At 48.5% G+C, this 18,246-nt stretch overlaps 1 protein-coding gene across 8 annotated transcripts in view; it reads left to right on the forward strand.

The window, feature by feature from the left end:
- ADAP2 (ArfGAP with dual PH domains 2) overlaps positions 1-18,246 on the forward strand; it is a 45,764-nt gene that overhangs the window by 20,948 nt on the left and 6,570 nt on the right. For 7 of the 8 annotated variants that reach the window (XM_084750453.1, XM_084750456.1, XM_084750454.1 and 4 more), the window contains 5 exons: positions 495-574; positions 2,425-2,537; positions 7,901-8,047; positions 12,042-12,125; positions 16,721-16,783. In XM_084750453.1, the coding sequence (XP_084606579.1) occupies positions 495-574; positions 2,425-2,537; positions 7,901-8,047; positions 12,042-12,125; positions 16,721-16,783 (487 nt within the window). The remainder of the gene's footprint in view (positions 1-494; positions 575-2,424; positions 2,538-7,900; positions 8,048-12,041; positions 12,126-16,720; positions 16,784-18,246) is intronic. The other variant, XM_084750458.1, reaches the window with a different exon arrangement.

Here is an 18,246-nt window from a genome sequence, read left to right on the forward strand (position 1 = left end):
ACACACGAGGCCTCACCTCAAAATAAATAAAACAAAGTTCAGTCTGCTCTATGCAGTGTGGTGGCCCAGAGTTCATCAGCAGGTCCAGGGTGTTTCTGACTCAAGTTCACAAGCAGGGAGAGGGGACAGGGGTATGGGGGAGGGGCGCACAGGTTAAATGTCCAGGGTGTCTTCATCCCTGACTTAGAGGGCTGAGGGACAGTCTAGTGCCTCTCAACCCACTAGATTTGTCATCTGGAGAACAGAAGGTACTGGCATCTAGGAGGTGGAAGCCAGTGGTACTGCTGTCTGGTCCACAAAGCACAGGACAGCTCACCCCCACTACAGAGACTCAGTCCTCCAGCACCAGCATTAACTACCTTAAGGAGGAGAGACCTGTGGGTGTCCCGAGAAGGTAGCTGCTGGGCTGTCCCCGCCCTCCGCTGCAGGCTCTCAGAAAGTCACTGTGGGAAGACACCGGAGTAGACACAACTGACCAAAAGTCTTCTTTTTAGAGTCTTAAAGGAGCAATGGATTCGAGCTAAGTATGAGAGACAGGAGTTTATGGCTGATGGGAAAGCTGTCTCACCCGCAGGTAAAGTTACTATTTTGTATGCATGTATGTGTGTGTACCCAAGTATGTGTGGTGCACCCAGAGGCCAGGACAGGGCATTAGACTCCCTGGGGCTAGAATTGTGATGGTTGTGAGCTGCTCATGTGGGTGCCGGGATTTGAAGCTGGGTGCTCTGGAAGAGCAGCCAGTGCTCTCAGCCACTGAGCCATCTCTGTAGTCCTAAGGTTACCATCTTAATGTTTTGAGATCTATGGTCTAATGAGTTCTAGGAAATGGGACGGGGAGGTAGGCTCGGTAGAAGCATGAGCTGGATTTCAGCGCCTCTTCCCACACTCATGCACAGCCTCATTGGCAGCCTTGGATCAGGCCAGTTTTCACTCCACTGACTTGAACTCTCAAGCTGGCATTGACCAGAGGTCAAAGGGTTTGCAGAATCTCAGCTTCCATGAATTTTTTCTTTTTTTCTTTTCCAGACAGGGTTTCTCTGTGTAGCCTTGGCTGTCCCGGACTCACTTTGTAGACCAGGCTGGCCTTGATCTCACAGCGATCCGCCTGCCTCTGACTCTGGGAGAGCTTCGAGTACAGCCACCATGCCTGGCTTGCTTCCAGAATTTCCAGGCATGAAAATTATTCCTCAACTAGTAGATGTTTTGGGGTCACTCTTATACTCTTAAACTTGTGGCAGGTTGATATCAATGTCAAAGTTGGCTAGCAATATATAATTTATAAAATATATAAGTATATATATTTTTAGACAGAGTCTTACCATATAGCCTTGGTTTGCTTGAAACTCTCAATGTATCACAGGCTGGCCATAATCTCACAGAGGCCCATCTGTCTGTGTCTCCTGAGTGCTGGGATCCAAGGTGTGTACCACCGCTTTGGCTTCCCTGGACTCGCTTTGTAGACCTGGCTGGCCTTGAACTCACAGCGATCTGCCTGCCTCTGCCTCCCAAGTGCTGGGATTACAGGCGTGCGCCACTATCCCTGGCCGATACTTGGGCTTCTTAAGAGTTTTCCTTTTCTTTCCTTTTCCCTGTCTTCTTTCTTCTCCTCCCTTCCCCTCTCTGTCCTTTCTTTTTTTTTTTAATTAAATAAAAAAATTTTTTTTAATTTAGCTGAGCAGTGCTGGTGCATGCCTTTAATCCCAGCACTCAGGAGTCAGAGGCAGGTGTATCTCTATGAGTTTGAGGCCAGCCTGGTCTACAGAGTAAATTCCAAGACAGTCAGGACTACACAGAGAAACCGTGTCTCAAAAAAACAAACAAAAGTTTAACTTTACATGTATGCATATGATTGTTTGGCCTGAATGTATGTATGTGTGTATATGTGTATGTATGTATGTATATGTATGTATATATGTATATATGTATGTATGTATGTATGTATGTATGTGTACCACATGTAATAGGGGTGCCGTTGGAGCTCAGGATGATTGTGAGCCACCGTGTGTGTGTGCTGAGAATCGAACCTGGGTCCTTTGCAAAAAACAGCAAGTACTTTTAACTGCTGAATCATCTCTCCAACACCTTTTCCTTTCTTTTCTGTGACACTGTCTTGCTATGTAGCCAAGACTGGCATCAAACTCATAACAAGTCTCTTTCCTCAGCCTAAGGGCTGGGATCGCAGGCCCACCACACCTGTCTTCTGGGGGAGCAGCGTGAAATCATGGAGAGCTAAGGAAATAGAGTTTGCACAGTGGGTGGAGACTGACATTATATAAAGCCGGCCCCAGATAGGACCCTGTTGCTTCCACCTGAAAGAGCAGGCTTACACTGGCTGCGGTGGCAGGTGGAGGCGCAGGGCCGTGAACCTCTCATTAGCTCATTTGTGCTGACGTCATGGCTCACTTCTTGCCCTTGGTGGTTAAGGTAACCGAGAAGTGTTCCTGTGGAAGCGGGGACGGGACAGTGCGCAGTTCCTGAGAAGGAGGTTTGTCCTTCTGCCGAGAGAAGGGCTCCTGAAGTACTACACCAAGGAGGAGGTAAGAAGCTGCCTGGGTGTGTTTCCTCAGGCTCACCCTGTTCACGAGGGCCTGTGTGGGCAGTGCCTTGTCTTAGGGAGAGCCTCCGCCCGGCTAGCAGGGTAATCCTCTACTTCTCCTTGGCTGCATTCGATCCAGTCCACTAGTAACCACATTCTGGTCACTCCAAATTAGCTTAGTTTGGTCCACTTCATAGTTGTTCTCTAATTTCTTTTCTTTTTTTTTTTCTTTTCTTTTTTTTTTTTTTTTTTGGTTTTTTGATACAGGGTTTCTCTGTGTAGCCTTGGCTGTCCTGGACTAACTTTGTAGACCAGGCTAGTCTCGAACTCACAGAGATCCACCTGCCTCTGCCTCCCAAGTGCTGGGATTAAAGGCGTGTGCTACCAAGCCCGGCCCTAATTTTTTTTCTTTTGAGACTGATTATGTTGACCTTACTAGTCCAGAGTAGACTACATAAATCAGGATAGCCTTGAACACAGAAAGAGCCACCTAGGTTTGCCTCCTGAGCTCTTGGATTGTAGGGGTATGCCACCGTGTCCGACTAAAAACAATTTTATTGAGATATATTTACATATGCTGTTTAGTCATTTAAATGAGGCTGGGCACTAGTCCCACTTGGGAGGCAGACGCAGGTGGATCTCTGAGTTTGAAGTCAGCCTGATTTACAGAGTGAGTTCCAGGATATCCAGAGCTATATGGAAGAAACCTTGTCTCAAAAAATATAAATAAATAAATATTTTAAAAAATAATAATAAAATAAGGGCCGGGCATGGTGGTGCACGCCTTTAGTCCCAGCACTCGGGAGGCAGAGGCAGGAGGATCGCTGTGAGTTCGAGGCCAGCCTGGTCTACAAAGTGAGTCCAGGACAGCCAAGGCTACACAGAGAGACCCTGTCTCGAAAAACAAAACAAAAATAAATAAATAAATAAATATTTTAAAAAATAATAATAAAATAAGGGCCGGGCATGGTGGTGCACACCTGTAACTCCAGTCCTCAGGAGGCAGAGGCAGCCAGATCTGTATGAGTTTGAGACCAGCCTGGTCTACATAGTGAGTTCAGTACAGCCAAGGCCACTCAGTAAAACCTCTGCCTCGAAAAATCAAAATAAAATAACAACAACAGCAATAAAATAAATGGAAACAAAACCAAACAAATACTAAACAAAATTGCCAAGCCTCCAAAAGGCCAGGCTAGGAACTACATTCTACAGAATCAAGACAAATTATGTAGCCGTGCCGAGCGGTGGTGGTGCACGCCTTTAAACCCAGCACTGGGGAGGCAGAGGCAGGTGGATCATTGTGAGTTCGAGCTCAGCCTGGTCTACAAAGCAAGTCTAGGACAGTCAACGTTATACAGAGAAACCCTGTTTAGAAAAAACAAAACACGAAAACAAACAAATCATGTAACCACTTAAAGGAAAAGATGCAATCCTATATCGTTATGAGTAGAGCATCTGGGGCCTACTGGAAGAAAAGGAAGTGGTGAGGGTATCTTTGGAGGCAAGCTACCACAGCGAAGGAGCCCTGGGGCATTCCGGTATTAGAGAACAGGAAAAAGAAAAAAAAGAAAGAACGAAAGAAAGAAAGAAAAGTGCTAACAAGGTGAATGTGAGAAGGCCGCCCAACCACAGCAGCAAGCTCTGAGCTCTTAAGCCTGGGCCCTGAGGCATCCATCTGTGCTGCTCTCCAACAGGGACAGGCAGTGGCTAGCTGGTGTCTGGCCCTGAGCAGGAAGTGTTTAGGGAAAAGAGTGTTAACCCTCCAAGTGGATGTGGCCACCTGCCTTTTGAAAGACCGACAACTTGTTTTTTCTTTTTTTAAAAATTTTTTTGTCTTTTTTTTTTTTTTTTTTTTTTTGAGACAGGGTTTCTCTGTGTAGCCTTGGCTATCCTAGACTTGCTTTGTAGACCAGGCTGGCCTCGAACTCACAGCGATCCACCTGCCTCTGCCTCCCAAGTGCTGGGGTTAAAGGTGTGAGCCACTGCCCCAGATGACAGCTTGTTTTTTCAAGACTTCTCTTTTTCAAGGCAGGGAGAGAAAGCTCTACTGTGGTTAGGCAGGGCCGCTGGTGGCTGTGACTTTGTCTCCTCGTTAGCTGGATAAAAGTTATTTGGTTTTCAGTGCCAGGCTAGTCCAGTTTCTTGTGTTCTGAGGGCAGTGGGGGGCGTAGTAGTGGTCTGTGTTCGTGTTTGGTTGTTTTGTTTTGAGATGAGATCATGCTGTGTACCCCCTGTTGGCCGGTGACTCAGCTCCCAGCTCGTTTTTTTCTTTATTCAAAAAGATAGTTTTCCCGGGCTGGGGAGATGGCTCAGTGGATAAGAGTACTGTCTGCTCTTCCAGAGGTCCTGAGTTCAATTCCCAGCAACCACATGGTGGCTCACAACCATCAATACTAGAATCTAATATCCTCTTCTGACCTCATGCAGGTGTATATATAGATAGAACACTCAGACATAAAATAAATAAATAAAATATTTTTTAAAAAAGATAGTTTTCCCAAAGTGGAATTTTTTTTCATCATGAAAGTAACTCATTTTTATGTAAAAATTTGCAAAGATTATACAAAGAGTTAAGCTAGGTGAGTCCCAGCTTCCCTGGAGCCTGAGGCAGGAGGCGGTTCAGACCAAGAGTTAAAGATTAGCCTGGACAGCTGGGCAGTGGTTGCGTACTCCTTTTGTTTTTGTTTTTGTTTTTGTTTTGTTTTGTTTTGTTTTCAAGGCAGGGTCTCTCTGTGTTATCCTTGGCTATCCTGGACTCACTCTGTAGACCAAGCTGGCCTCACAGTGATCCACCTGCCTTGCCTCTGGAGTGCTGGGATTAAAGGTGTGCATCACCACTAAGGAGGCAGAGGCAGGCTGGATCTCTGAGTTCCAGGCCAGCCTGATCTACAGAGTGAGTTCCAGGACAGACAGACAGGCCTACATACATAGACAAGCTCTGTCTCAAGAAAAGAAAAAAAAAAGAAAGAAAGAAAGAAAGAAAGAAACAAAAGGCTAACCTGGGCAACACAGTGAGATCCTCATCTCAAAAACAAAGCAGAACACAAACATGCCAGTAGTGGTGTGAAAAGTGTGAAGACCGTGAAGCTCAGGCTGGGCCTGGCAAACATGAGAAGAGATGCTCTGTCTCTCGAGCATCAGAGATGCAGCTTTCAGTGGTAGAGAGCCAAACTGGGTACCCGCCAGAGGGAGAAAGCTGATCGCTGCTGTAATAGCCAGCATGGGGTGTGGGGCAATGCTGGGCATTACATGCTGCTGGCTTCTTAGAAACCACGGGGTGGGCAGTTCCTGTTTGCTTTTGGTAAAGGGGTGGGTCTTGCTATGGAGTGCAAGCTGGTCTGGAGTACCAGCCTCAAGTAATTCTTCTGCTTTGATGTCTGATTCTGGGACTGTAGGTGTGCATCATCATACTCAGTGGGAAGTTTTTTTTTTTTGAGGTTTTTTTTGGGGGGTGTTTTGATTTTTGTTTTTTCCCAAACAGGGTTTTTTTTCCTCCTCCTCCTTTTTTGTTTTTGTTTTTGGGTTTTTTTTGGGGGGGGGGAGATGTGTTTCAAGACAGGGTTTCTCCGTGTATCCTTGGCTATCCTGGACTTGCTTTGTACACCAGGTTGGCCTCGAACTGACAGAGATCTGCCTGCCTCTGCCACCCCGAGTGCTGGGATTACAGGCATGTGCTACCACATCTGGCAAGTTTTTGGGTTTTTTTTGAAAATAATTATTATAATCACTTATTTGTGTGTGTGCTTGTGTGCACACATGCATTGTACACGTGTACCATGGGGCATGTGAGTCTTGGGGACCAAACTCAGATGTCAAGCCTTGGTGTCAAGTTCTCTTACACATTAAGCCATCTTGCTAGTCCTGTCAGCTTTTAGTAAAATTAAATACCTACTTAGTTATATAAACCATCCATTAGTTACAAAGAGCAAACACTCAGGGATTGGCCTACCTCTGCCTCCTAAGTGCTGGGATTAAAGGCCTGAGTCACCTCACCCGGAATATATTTATTTAGATTTTTTTTTTTGAGACAGTGTAGCCTTGGCTGTCCTGGACTCCGTTTGTAGACCAGGGTGGCCTCGAAATCACAGCGACCTGCCTGCCTCTGCCTCCCGAGTGCTGGGATTAAAGACGTGCGCCACCATGCCCAGAATCACATCTGTCTGTCTGTCTGTCTGTCTGTCTTTCCTTCCTTTCTTCTTTTTTTTTTTCAGAAAAAGTTTCTTAAATAAGTTTTTACAGAAATTTTATTTATCCAGTGCTACATGTCTTTAATCCCAGCATTCAGGAGGCAAAGATAGGCAGATCTCTGTGAGTTTGAAGCCAACTCAGTCTACAGATCAAGTTCCAGGGCAGCAAGAGGTTCACAGAAGAGCCCTATCTCGAAAAAGCAAACAAAGAAACTTTATTTTAGCCCAATTTTGAAGGAAAAAAAAAACCCCAAATGTCCATCTACAATTAACTAAAGAAGTGGTAATAAACCAAGCATGTGGCACACGCCTGTAATCCCAGCACTTGGGAGGCAGAGGCAGGCAGATCACTGTGAGTTCGAGGCTAGCCCGGTCTATATAGTGAGTCCAGGAGGCTAGCCCGGTCTATAAAGTGAGTCCGGGAGCTGGGTGGTGGTGGCGCACACCTTTAATCCTAGCACTCGGGAGGCAGAGGCAGGTGGATCATGTGAGTTCAAGGCCAGCCTGGTCTACAAAGTGGTCCAGGACAGCCAAAGCTACACAGAGAAACCCTGTCTCGAAAAACTTAAAAAAAAAAAAAAGTGAGTCCAGGACAGCCAAGGCTACACAGAGAAACACTGTCTTGAACCCCCACACGACCAAGTTCTGGGATTACAGGCGTGCACCACTGTGCCTGGCTGCAGGGCTCGGAATTTTATTTGTGTTTAAAAATGTGTGGGTCAGAAAGATAGTTCAGTGTGGCTCCTGCAGGTGTAGGGGCGTGGAAGCACCATGTCTCTTTCCAGGATCTCTTCTTGGCATCAGCTAGTGTCAGAACCAAGGGACAGGCACAGAGTGTGGAGCGTGTGTGGCAGGGAGCTCTGCGCCCTACAACTGCTTCTGCCCAGCTGTTTAGTTCACAGCACTGGTTGATTTACTCTAGGAATGCTTTTGTGGCTAACACGCGTGAGAAGTCCAAAGCGAAGGCTTTCTGGACCCCCTTCCAGCTCAGGGGGGCCAGTCCGACTAGGCAGGCAAGCGTGATAGGCACAGGCAAGCAGTAGGGCAGCTGTGCCTTTGGCTGTTCGAGCAGCCCAGGGTCATGTACTGGGGGCTTGTGTGTGTTAAAGGCCTTGGCAAGGGTGACAAGAAGACATCCGTTGCCATCAGTGTCTTGAGGATCCTCTCTTTCTTCTAGGCTAAAGCCCCAAAGGCTGTCATCAACATCAAGGACTTGAATGCCACCTTCCAGACAGAGAAGATAGGACACCCTCATGGCCTGCAGATCACCTACAGGAAGGAGGGTCACATCAGGAATCTGTTCGTATATCATGACAGTGGGAAGGTGAGCCCGGCACCCATCACCTCCACTGCAGTTTTGTTTTGTTTTGTTTTTAGAGACGGAGTCTCTCTGTGTAGCCTTTACTATCCTGGCCTGTAGACCAGGCTGGCCTGGAAACTCAGCCATCTGCCTGCCTCTGCCTTCCTGAGTGCTGGGATTAAAGGCGTGCGCCATCACTGTATGGTTCCTTTGTATATTTTATCATGCACTCTGCTGCCTCTTACGATGCTGCTGCTGCTGCTGCTGCTGCTGCTGCTACTGCTTGCCTTAGTCAATGTCTACTTTTTACTCTTGAGTCAGAGATCTGGGGAAGGCAGAGTGGGGTGTAAGAGACAAACTTAGCAAGCACAGGGAACATTTTGGGGAGGCGCACTCAGTCATCAGTGAGAGGAAAGTTAGCAGAAGGTACCATAGCCAGAGACACAAACCCAGGCCCCAGCATTACTAGGCAGGCAGAGTCAGGTGGATCTCTGTGAGTTTGAGGCCACCCTGCTCTACATAGTGAGTTCGGGGCCAGCCAGGCCTGCATAGCGAGATGACAGCAACAACAACAACAAAACAAAGACAGAAGAAGTGGCCAGTATGGGTAAGGCTGGAGATTGTGACTTCGAAGGAAGGCGCATGGATTGGGCCAGGGACTTCCTTTCCACATGTCACACTGAAGAGCTATGTCACCTTAGACCTTGTGAGTCTTAGGGCTGGAGGGATGGTTAGTGTGGCACCTCTTGCTCTTGCAGAGGACCTGGGTTAAGTTCCCAACACCTATATAGTGGTTCACAACAGTCTAAAGCTTCACTTCCAGGGCATCCAATGCCCTCCTCTGGGTTCTGTGGGCACAGGACACATATGAGGTACATAGGCATACATGCAGGCAAACACTTATATACATTAAATGAAAAACAAGTATCTCTTTTTTTTTTTTTTTTTTTTTTGGGGTTTTGTTTTTCGAGACAAGGTTTCTCTGTGTTAGCCTTACCTGTCCTGGACTAACTTTGTAGACCAGGCTGGCCTCGAACTCACAGCGATCCGCCTGCCTCTGCCTCCTGAGTGCTGGGATTAAAGGCGTGTGCCACCACGCCTGGCTGGTTTTTTGTTTTTCGAGACAGGGTTTCTCTGTGTAACAGCCCCTGCTGTCCTAGACTCACTTTATAGACCAGGTTGGCCTTGAACTCACAGAGATCTGCCTGCTTCTGCTTGCCCAGTGCTGGGGTTACAGGCGTGCACCACCATGCCTGACCCAAGAACTTTTGTTTTTCATGCTTTCTTTTTTTAGGGAGGAGTGATGTTTTGCTATGTAGCTCTTGGAGAAATCCTAAACTTGGGAGCAATCCTCCTGCCTCAGCTTTCCTCCTGCTGAGATTGTAGGCATAGACAGCATACCCTGCCAGGAAAGCCCTTAACAAACACCATGACAAGAGAGCTCGGAAGTTCTGCTAGGCTTGTGTGTCTGGCTTGGGGTGTAGAAAGGAACTTGTCGCATTTTGCTGAAACTGTACCCAAGTGACTTTCTCAATCACTGCAGTGCCTCAGAGCCCTGTACCACAGCCATGTGAGCAGGTCTTTCTGCCTCCCCATCCCATCTCCCTGGGAGCGATCACACCTGATAAGTCCAGTCCTGCCTCTGATTAGGCCAGCTGCAGTAGCCGCGGGAGGGTGGGGACTGCAGGGGTGTAGGGTTGCTGATCAGATTGGCAGCGCTCAGAGAAGCAAAGCTCGGGCAAGAGCAAGTGCCTGAGAACGCATTACAGCACCTCAACTAATGAGTTATGGCTTGAACGGCCATTGTAAGTCGAGGGAGGTGGGGGGCAGGAGAGAGGCGGGGCATGGGGTGATGAGCATTGCACTATGGAGCCTAGGACGTGTTACGGCCAATGCACCCGGGCTTGTTAAGCTATTTTTTTTATGTTGTATATACTTGTATGTATAAACACTTTTTTATTTGCTCCTTCCTCTCACCACCCCCTCACGCTGCCCCTGCCTCCTCCTCCACCTCTCTTTGACCTACAGCAGCCCATTCATTCCGTAGGTTAGTTTAGAGGTGGTAATAGATTCTGCGGCACTTGCTCCTTCCTGCCCAAGCCCTGCCTCTCTAGGAACTGATCCTCAACCCCTCCCACCCCCTACAGTCCCCACCCTGCCTTGGCTACAGCAGCTGGACCGAACTGGACTTTATATTTTTTTTACATTTTATATGTTTTTATATATTGTATTTTAAGTTATTATAGTCCTTGGTTCATAAAAACTAGCAGACCTGGTCCCTATGTAAGGTACAGCGACACTCTCAGGTAAAGTAGATGTAGTGTTTAGAACTCTTGGAGAGACCACAGTATAAAATAGCACATTACATTCTGTTCTTGGTGCCATCTTGCTGTGCTCCTTCTGTCATGCTATGTGTTTAGGTGGCTCCCTCTGTGCGTTATCTCTATACCATGGGCATGCACTGCCTGTGGAGGGCAGAAGATGGTGTCAGATCCCTCGAACTGGAGTTACAGATGGTTGCTATGTAAGTGCTGGGAACCAAACCCGGGTCTTTTGTAAGAGCAGGCAGTGTTCTCTCCGGCCCTTTCCTCCAGACCGGAGTTTCGCGATTGCCTCTGTATAAGTTTTCCCTCGTGGATTTTCAGGCAGGGTCTCACTGTGTTCCAGGCCATCCTGCTCACAGAGAAAGTTCTGGGACAGCCACGGAGACATAGGAAAAAAAAAAACAAAACCAGTCTTCAAAACAAAACAAAAGAGGTCAAGGCTAATCTGCGTTACTTAGCTGTTTGAGGAGGCCACTATCTCAAAAACAAACAAACAAGCAAGCAAGTAAAAATGGTTCTGGAGATACAGATCAGTTATAGAAGGCTTCTCTAAATACTGTAAACTGGGGTGGAGGAGAGAAGCCGGACAGATGTCTCAGCAGTTAGGAGCACTGGCTCTTCTCCTAAGGAAATCGGGTTCTGCTTCCTCCACTCATGTGGTGGCTCACAGCTGCTTGTAACTTCGGTTATGGGCCATCTTCAAGGTTCCCTTCTGTCCTCTGCAGGCTCATGTGGGGCACCTACATACACACACACACACACACACACACACACACTAAACGAAAGCATGGGAGCTGGGTATGGCAGCTCACGCCTTTAATCCCAGCACTCGGGAAGCAGAGGCAGGCTGATTGTTATGAGTTTGAGGCCAGCCTGGTCTACAAAGTGAGCCCAGGACAGCCAGGGCTACACAGAGAAATTCTGTCTAGAAAAACCAATAAATAAATAAATAAATAAAAATAAAGAAAGGAGAAAGGATATCTGACTGGAGAGCAGCTGACGAGAGCCGCATTCGATTTTTGTTGACGCACGATTATAAGAGATGGACCCTCAGCCGGGCGTGGTGGCGCACGCCTTTAATCCCAGCACTCAGGAGGCAGAGGCAGGTGAGTCCCTGTGAGTTCGAGGCCAGCCTGGTCTACAAAGCGAGTCCAGGACAGCCAAGGCTACACAGAGAGACCCTGTCTTGAAAAAAAAAAAAAAAAAAAAACAAAGAAAAGAGAAGAGATGGGCCCTCATCGTGCCATCTCTCATGGCCTATGTGCATTCCAGGTCCCAAGAGTCTCTGATGGATGAGTGTCTCCACAGGCAACCCCACCCCCACCCAAAGAAGTGGGTCCCAGCAACCCACAGCATCACAGCTCCCAAGAGGGTTTGCAGCCTCAGGCCTACTCCACCCCAGTCTCCTGAAGGAACTCAGGTTTAGGAAGTGTCCTAGGCTTTTTCTGTGTGCAGTTCACAGTGGCCTTTTTCCGTGGCTGGGAGCTCTTCCTGTCTGTGATTTGTGACTAGCTCTGGGCAGTCCCCTGGGCTCTGATATCAACCGTCTCCAGATGTGACTGTGTGATGTGTATATTTCCTGAACACGCATGTGAGTGTGCTGTAACCCTGCTTGCTACCTCTAGCCCCACTGCCAGGGTCCTCTCACACCCACCCATCTCACCCCTGTGTGTGCTTTGCGTTTTCCCTGGCAGGAAATAGTGGATTGGTTCAATGCTCTGCGTGCAGCCCGCCTGCAATACCTAAAACTGGCCTTTCCTGATCTCCCAGAGTCCGAGGTGAGCGAAATGTTGGCTTGGCTTCTGAGTCAGTCTGTGTGGTCCCGTGCCATCCGTGCGCCCCCTCCCCTCCTTTTTCTCTTCTCATGAAGGAGCTAAACTAGGTTCATTGCTAGTAAACCTTAGGGAAAGCAGCTATCTGCAGGATCAAGGGCCTCAGCCTTTGAACATCTTTCTGATAGTTCCCACTAAAATATGCAAATGAGCCCTACATACTGTGTGCAACGTGCTCTTATCTCATAACTCTTTCTGTACAGCAATTACTTAGAACAGGCAATTGGGCTTGGTGATTACCCCACTCAGTGCATAATGGAGCTCGCCCGGCCCCGGCTATGTCACCATTCTGTGGTGCCCCGACCTTGGGAAGATGCTGGGGTCCTCCTCATTACAGGAGTGGCTCTGCCTGTGGTGGGAACAGTCCACTGAGAACTTCATTTTGGCCATCCCCAGACATCTGAGACCTGCATCTACTTCCGGCTGGCTTGTCTGGGAAAGCTAGAGTGACGTGGGCTGAGGATGGCCGTTTGAGGCAGGAGGCCTGGGCCCCGTGGATGCTCTGTCACCTACCTGCTATGTGACCCATCACAGGTCGCAGTGCCTTTCCAAGCGGGTTTCCATATGCAGAAGATGGAGATTGTTCCGTGTCTCCTTCAGGGTCCCCTCTAGCTATGAGCTTCTGTAATTGAGGATGTGGGTTTGTTGTTTTGCTTTTTTGTTATTACCACTTGTTTTAAGACACAGTCTCACTGTGTAAACCAGGCTGGCCTAGAACTCACTATATAGACCACGCTGTCCTGTAAGTCACAGAGCCAGCCCCCTCCTCCTGGGGCCATGTGTGCGTACACATATGTACGGATACAGGTCCACGTGTATGCCCATCCATGTGGGGGCCAGGAGCCAGCCTCGTGTGTCATTGCTCAGATGCCATCTACCTTTAGTTTCTTGAGACAGTCTCTCCTCGTTGGCCTGGGCTCTCCCATTAGGCTAGGCTGGCACACATCTTTAATCCTAGCACTCAGGAGGCAGAGGCAGGTGCATCTCTGTGAGTCCCAGGCCACTCTGGTCTACAGAGCTAGCTCCAGGATAGTCAAGATTACACAGAGAAACCCTGCCATGAAAAAGAATTTGAAGGGCTGGAGAGATAGCTCAGGGGTTAAGAGCACTGTTTGCTCTTCCAAAGGACCTGGGTTCAATTCCCAGCACCCATACGGCAGCTCACAACTGTCTGTAATTCCAGTTCCAAGGAATCTGACACCAATGCACATAAAATAAAAAGTTAAAAAGAAAAAAGAATGTTAAAAAAAAAAAAAGAATTTGATTCTTTGGACCCATCTCCTTAGCCTGATCATGGAGTTTCTTAGTCCCCTTTGTCATTGGAAGCCTAAATGTCCCTCAGTTCCTGGGTTTACAGGGTGCTGAGTGCCTGGGGTAGGACTGACTTCCAGCCCAGTGATGTAGCCGCTTAGAAGTTCCCCTGGCATGGTTCCAGTGAGGACAGGGGTCAGGAGTCGAAGCTGGGATTTCCATGCTTAGTCAGCACCCAGAGCCGAGTACTGCTGGCTCAGTGAGCCCAGAGTGCTGACTGCTGCCCCAGGAGAGGGGAGGGTAAGAGGGGAGGACACAGAGCGCAGGTGTTTAAACCTTGTTAATCTGGCCTGGCTTCCTGCGTTTGCTAACCTATGTGGAGGAAGTTGGTCTTTGACCAGTGTCCCTAGTGTCCCTTTGTCTCCTTCATCAACGGTTATTCTACCACGCCTCTCTGGTCTATGCTATTATGTCTGGGTGTGGTGCTCAGGTTAGGAATTTGGTGCTGGAAACCCAGGAAGTCTTAGTGGAGTTGTAATCTTTTCCCAGCTCCCAGGGCTAGGGTGCGGCTCAGGAGTGGAGCTCTTGCCTAGGTAGTGCTAGACCTTGAGTTTTATTCCCAATACAAGGAAGAAAGAAGGTAGGCTTGGTGGCCTGTCATTTTAGCACTTTGGAGGCTGAGGCAGGAGGATTGCTGAAAGTTTGAGGCCAGCCTGAGCCACAATAGTAAATTCAAAATCAGGCCAGTTTGGGGTACACAGGAAAAGCATGTTAGGGTGGAGGGAGGAAGGAAAGAAGACGACTGAGGGAGGGAATGAAAAAAGCACAGATTAGCCGGGCGTGGTGGCGCACTCCTTTAATCCCAGCACTCGGGAGGCAGAGGCAGGTGGATTTCTGTGAGTTCGAGGCCAGCCTGGTCTACAAAGTGAGTTCAGGACAGCCAAGACTACGCAGAGAAACCCTGCCTCGATAAAAACCAAAAACCAAAACAAAACAAAAAGCGCAGATTGACCAGGTGGGGGATGGGTATGTTGGGGGGTGGAACACACCTTTGATCCCAGCACTTGGGAGGCAGAGGCAGGTGGATCGCTGTGAGTTCGAGGCCAGCTTGGTCTACGAAGGGAGTCCAGGACAGCCAAGCTAACACAGAGAGAAACCATGTCTCAAAAAAACAAACAAACAAATAGAGAAAACAACAAAAAAGAAAGAAGGAAAAAATGGGGTGAAATTGGCATTGGTGGCGCACGCCTTTAATCCCAGAGGCGGAGGCAGGCAGATCTCTGTGAGTTCCAGGTGAGGCCTATCTTCAGAGCGAGTTCCAGGACAGTTAAGGCTACACAGAGAAACCCTGTCTCAAAAACCAAACCAAAACAACCTAAAAAAATACTGCCCCCCCCCCCCAAAGAATAGTGTGAGCCCAGTGTCGGAAGTGCACGAAAAGAGGAGACTGCAGGCCGGGTGGGCTCCCTGGCTTCTCTGGCCTCGGCCAGCCCTGTGCTGGCTCAGATTCAGAATGTGAACCGGTTGGGGCCCTATTTTCCCCAAACAGAATAAATCCTAGAGAGTATGCTTCAGGAGAATTGGTCTAGTCTAGTATAGACTGTCATTTTGGGCCTCAGCTTCCCTTTCTTGCTTCCTGTTCGGATTGCCCAGACCCCACCTCAGCTCTCCCGCAGCAACCCAGGGCCTTGCCGGGTCCTTCGGACTATAGACTGCCGTGTGACACTCTAGGTTTCTCCATTCCCCTTCTCCCCACTTCCAGGAAAGCATAGGAAGTCAATTCCCCCGGAAGCTTCTCTGAGTGTAGGAAAGCAAGCTGTAAGGGCTGTTGGAGATCACACTAGGAAAGCTCCCCCTCCACCCCCCACCCACAGCGACAGAGAGGTTGCCAGGGTAACAGCCCGCTGAGGCCAGAAGTGTTGCTAGGATTCAGATGGTCTCTTAACACCTAGGCCAGAGTTTTTTCTTTGTCCACCCTGCTGTCCCCTCTTCATGGCCTGTGTCCTAATCTGTATCTCAGCTGGCATTGCTGTAGTGGGGAGTGTGGTCAAAGGGCTCTGCCACCTTTATGGTTAGGTACCATAGTGAAATGGTACCATGGCTTCAGCGAAGTCTTCTTTTCTTTCTTTTTTTAAATTTCTTTTTATTTTATTGCAGTGGTATTTTGCCTGCATGTATGTCTATGTAAGAGTGTCGGATCTTGGAGTTGTCTAGAGACAGTTGTGAGCTGCCATGTGGGTGCATGGGATTTGAACCTGGGTCCTCTGGAAGAGCAGTCAGTGCCCTTAACCACTGAACCATCTCTCTATCCCCCTTGGCCTGATTTCTTAGTGAGTTAGGTGAGGCTGATGAGAACCTATACTCAGAGCCTGCCATGGCCACAGAGACAAGTGGGTTGTTTCTTTTACTGCTCTTCTTCCTTCTTTATCTCTTGCTTTTTTTTTTTTTTTTGGTGGGATATTGTTTCTCTGTATAGCCCTGGTTGTTCTGGAACTCACTTCGTAGACCAGGCTGGCCTCAAACGCACAGATCTGAGCTGGATGTTGTGGTGCACACCTTGGATCCCAGTACTTGGGAGGCCAGTCACTGTGAGTTTGAGGCCAACCTGTCTAGGACAGCCAGAGCTACACAGAGAAACCCTGTCTGGAAAAACCAGAAAAGGGGGGGGGGGGAAGTTTTCAGAGGCCGGGCTGTGATATAAAAAAAAAAAACCCACAACACAACAACAACAACAACCCCTCATAGATCTGCCTGCCTCTGCCAGTGCTGGGATCAAAGGCGAGCATCACCACAAAGCCTGTCGACAAGTGGATCTCTTGACAGCCTTGCCTGATGTACAATCTGGGATGAATGAAATAAACTATACCTGCGCCTGGAGAGATGGCTCAGAGGTTAAGAGCACTGACTGCTCTTCCAGAGGTCCTGAGTCCAATTCCCAGCAACCACATGGTGGCTCATAGCCATCTATGATGTAACCTGATGCCCTCTTCTGGCCTGAGGTGTACATGCAGACCACTGTATAAATAGTCAATAAATCTTTAAAAAAAAAAAAAGAAAAGAAAAGAAATAAACTATAATTGAGCCATACTGGAAGCCTCTGTAGGCATACCTGGGCTCCTGGACTGGCTTTGTTGAAACATTTTGTGTTATATCCAATGCACACTCCAAACATTACCCATAATCCCTGAGTACACACCTTTTACCATCCCAAATGTCTCCCTTGCCTTGGGGCCAAGTTCAGTCTGGAACCTTAAGCTCTGGGTGTGAATCAGCCTCTGTTTCTCCCCCAGCTCCTGCCTCTCATCACCAGGAACTACCTCAAACAAGGCTTCATGGAGAAGACTGGTCCAAAGGTACACTCTATTGCTTTCTGGGTTACTTAATACTGTTCTAGCCCAACCATCAGTAATGCAGAAAATCAGGACCGTGGGCGGGGCTGGGGGCGGGGCCGGGCTGGGGGCGGGGCTGGGAGGAGGTTGAAGGGAGGGGAAGGAAGAGGACCAATCTGTGTGAGTTTCTGTGTTGAAGGGCTGAGTAGAGACTAGGAGTTGGCTGGCTTGTGACACAGCGTTGCTGCAGGAGTCTGTTCCTCTCACGCACCGGCCTGTCGTCCTCGCCACTGTCTTTCCTCTGGTCACCATAAGACTCTAACCCTGGGAAAGCAATGCTGAGCGTGGATCCCCTAGGCAGACAGCTTCGGACAGGCGTGTCAAGAGTCCGAAGTCAGGGGTCCACCAGGTCAGACTGAAAACGTATACCCTTCCTCCTTCCAATCAGCCTAGCTCCCTGCGACTAAGCACTCCCCCACCCCCATCCCCATCCCCCCCCATCCCCATCCCCCCCCAACCCCCCTCTCCCCAGCACCAGGTCATGCACTTCCTCAGATTACTGAGGAGAACAAGGAGGAGCCCCGGCTTTCCCGGAAACCAGGCAAGGGTTGCACAGACCCAGATTCTGATTCTTTTTTTTTTTTTTTTTTTTTGGTTTTTTCGAGACAGGGTTTCTCTGTGTACTCTTAGCTGCCCTGGACTCACTTTATAGACCAGGCTAGCTTGGAACTCCCAGCTATCAGCCTGCCGTTGCCTCCCAAGTGCTGGGATTAAAGGCATGCGCCACCATGCCTGGCCAGACCCAGATTTTTAGGAGGCTGAGGCAGAAGGTTTGCAAGTTTGAAGCTTGCCTGGCCTACATAAGAAATTCTGACTGGGCGTGGTGGCGTAGGCCTTCAATCCCAGCACTAGGGAGGCAGAGGCAGGTGGATCGCTGTGGGTTTGAGGCCACCCTGGTCTACAAAGTGAGTTCAGGACAGCCAAGGCTAACACAGAGAAACCCTGTCTCAAAAAACCAAAAAAAGAAAGAAATTCTGGCCTGCAGGTGTATATGTAGGCAGAGCACTGTATACATAATAATAAATAATTATTTTTTAAGAATTTGTTTTAACGTGGTGGCGCACACCTTTAATCCCAGCACTAGGGAGGCAGAGGCAGGTGGATCACTGTGAGTTTGAGGCCAGCCTGGTCTACAAAGTGAGTCTAGGACAGCCAAGGCTACACAGAGAAACCCTGTCTCGAAAAACCAAAAAAAAAATTAAATTAAATTAAATTTAAAAAAGAAAAAATAGAATTTGTTTAAAAAAAAAAAAAGAGCCAGGCGTGGTGGCGCACACCTTTAATCCCAGCACTCGGGAGGCAGAGGCAGGCGGATCGCTGTGAGTTCGAGGCCAGCCTGGACTACAAAGCAAGTCTAGGACAGCCAAGACTACACAGAGAAACCCTGTCTCGAAAAACCAAAAAAAAAAAAAAATAATAATAATGAT

The sequence above is a fragment of the Acomys minous genome (assembly GCF_964271855.1).
Source record: "Acomys minous genome assembly, chromosome: 12".
Taxonomy (NCBI): domain Eukaryota; kingdom Metazoa; phylum Chordata; class Mammalia; order Rodentia; family Muridae; genus Acomys; species Acomys minous.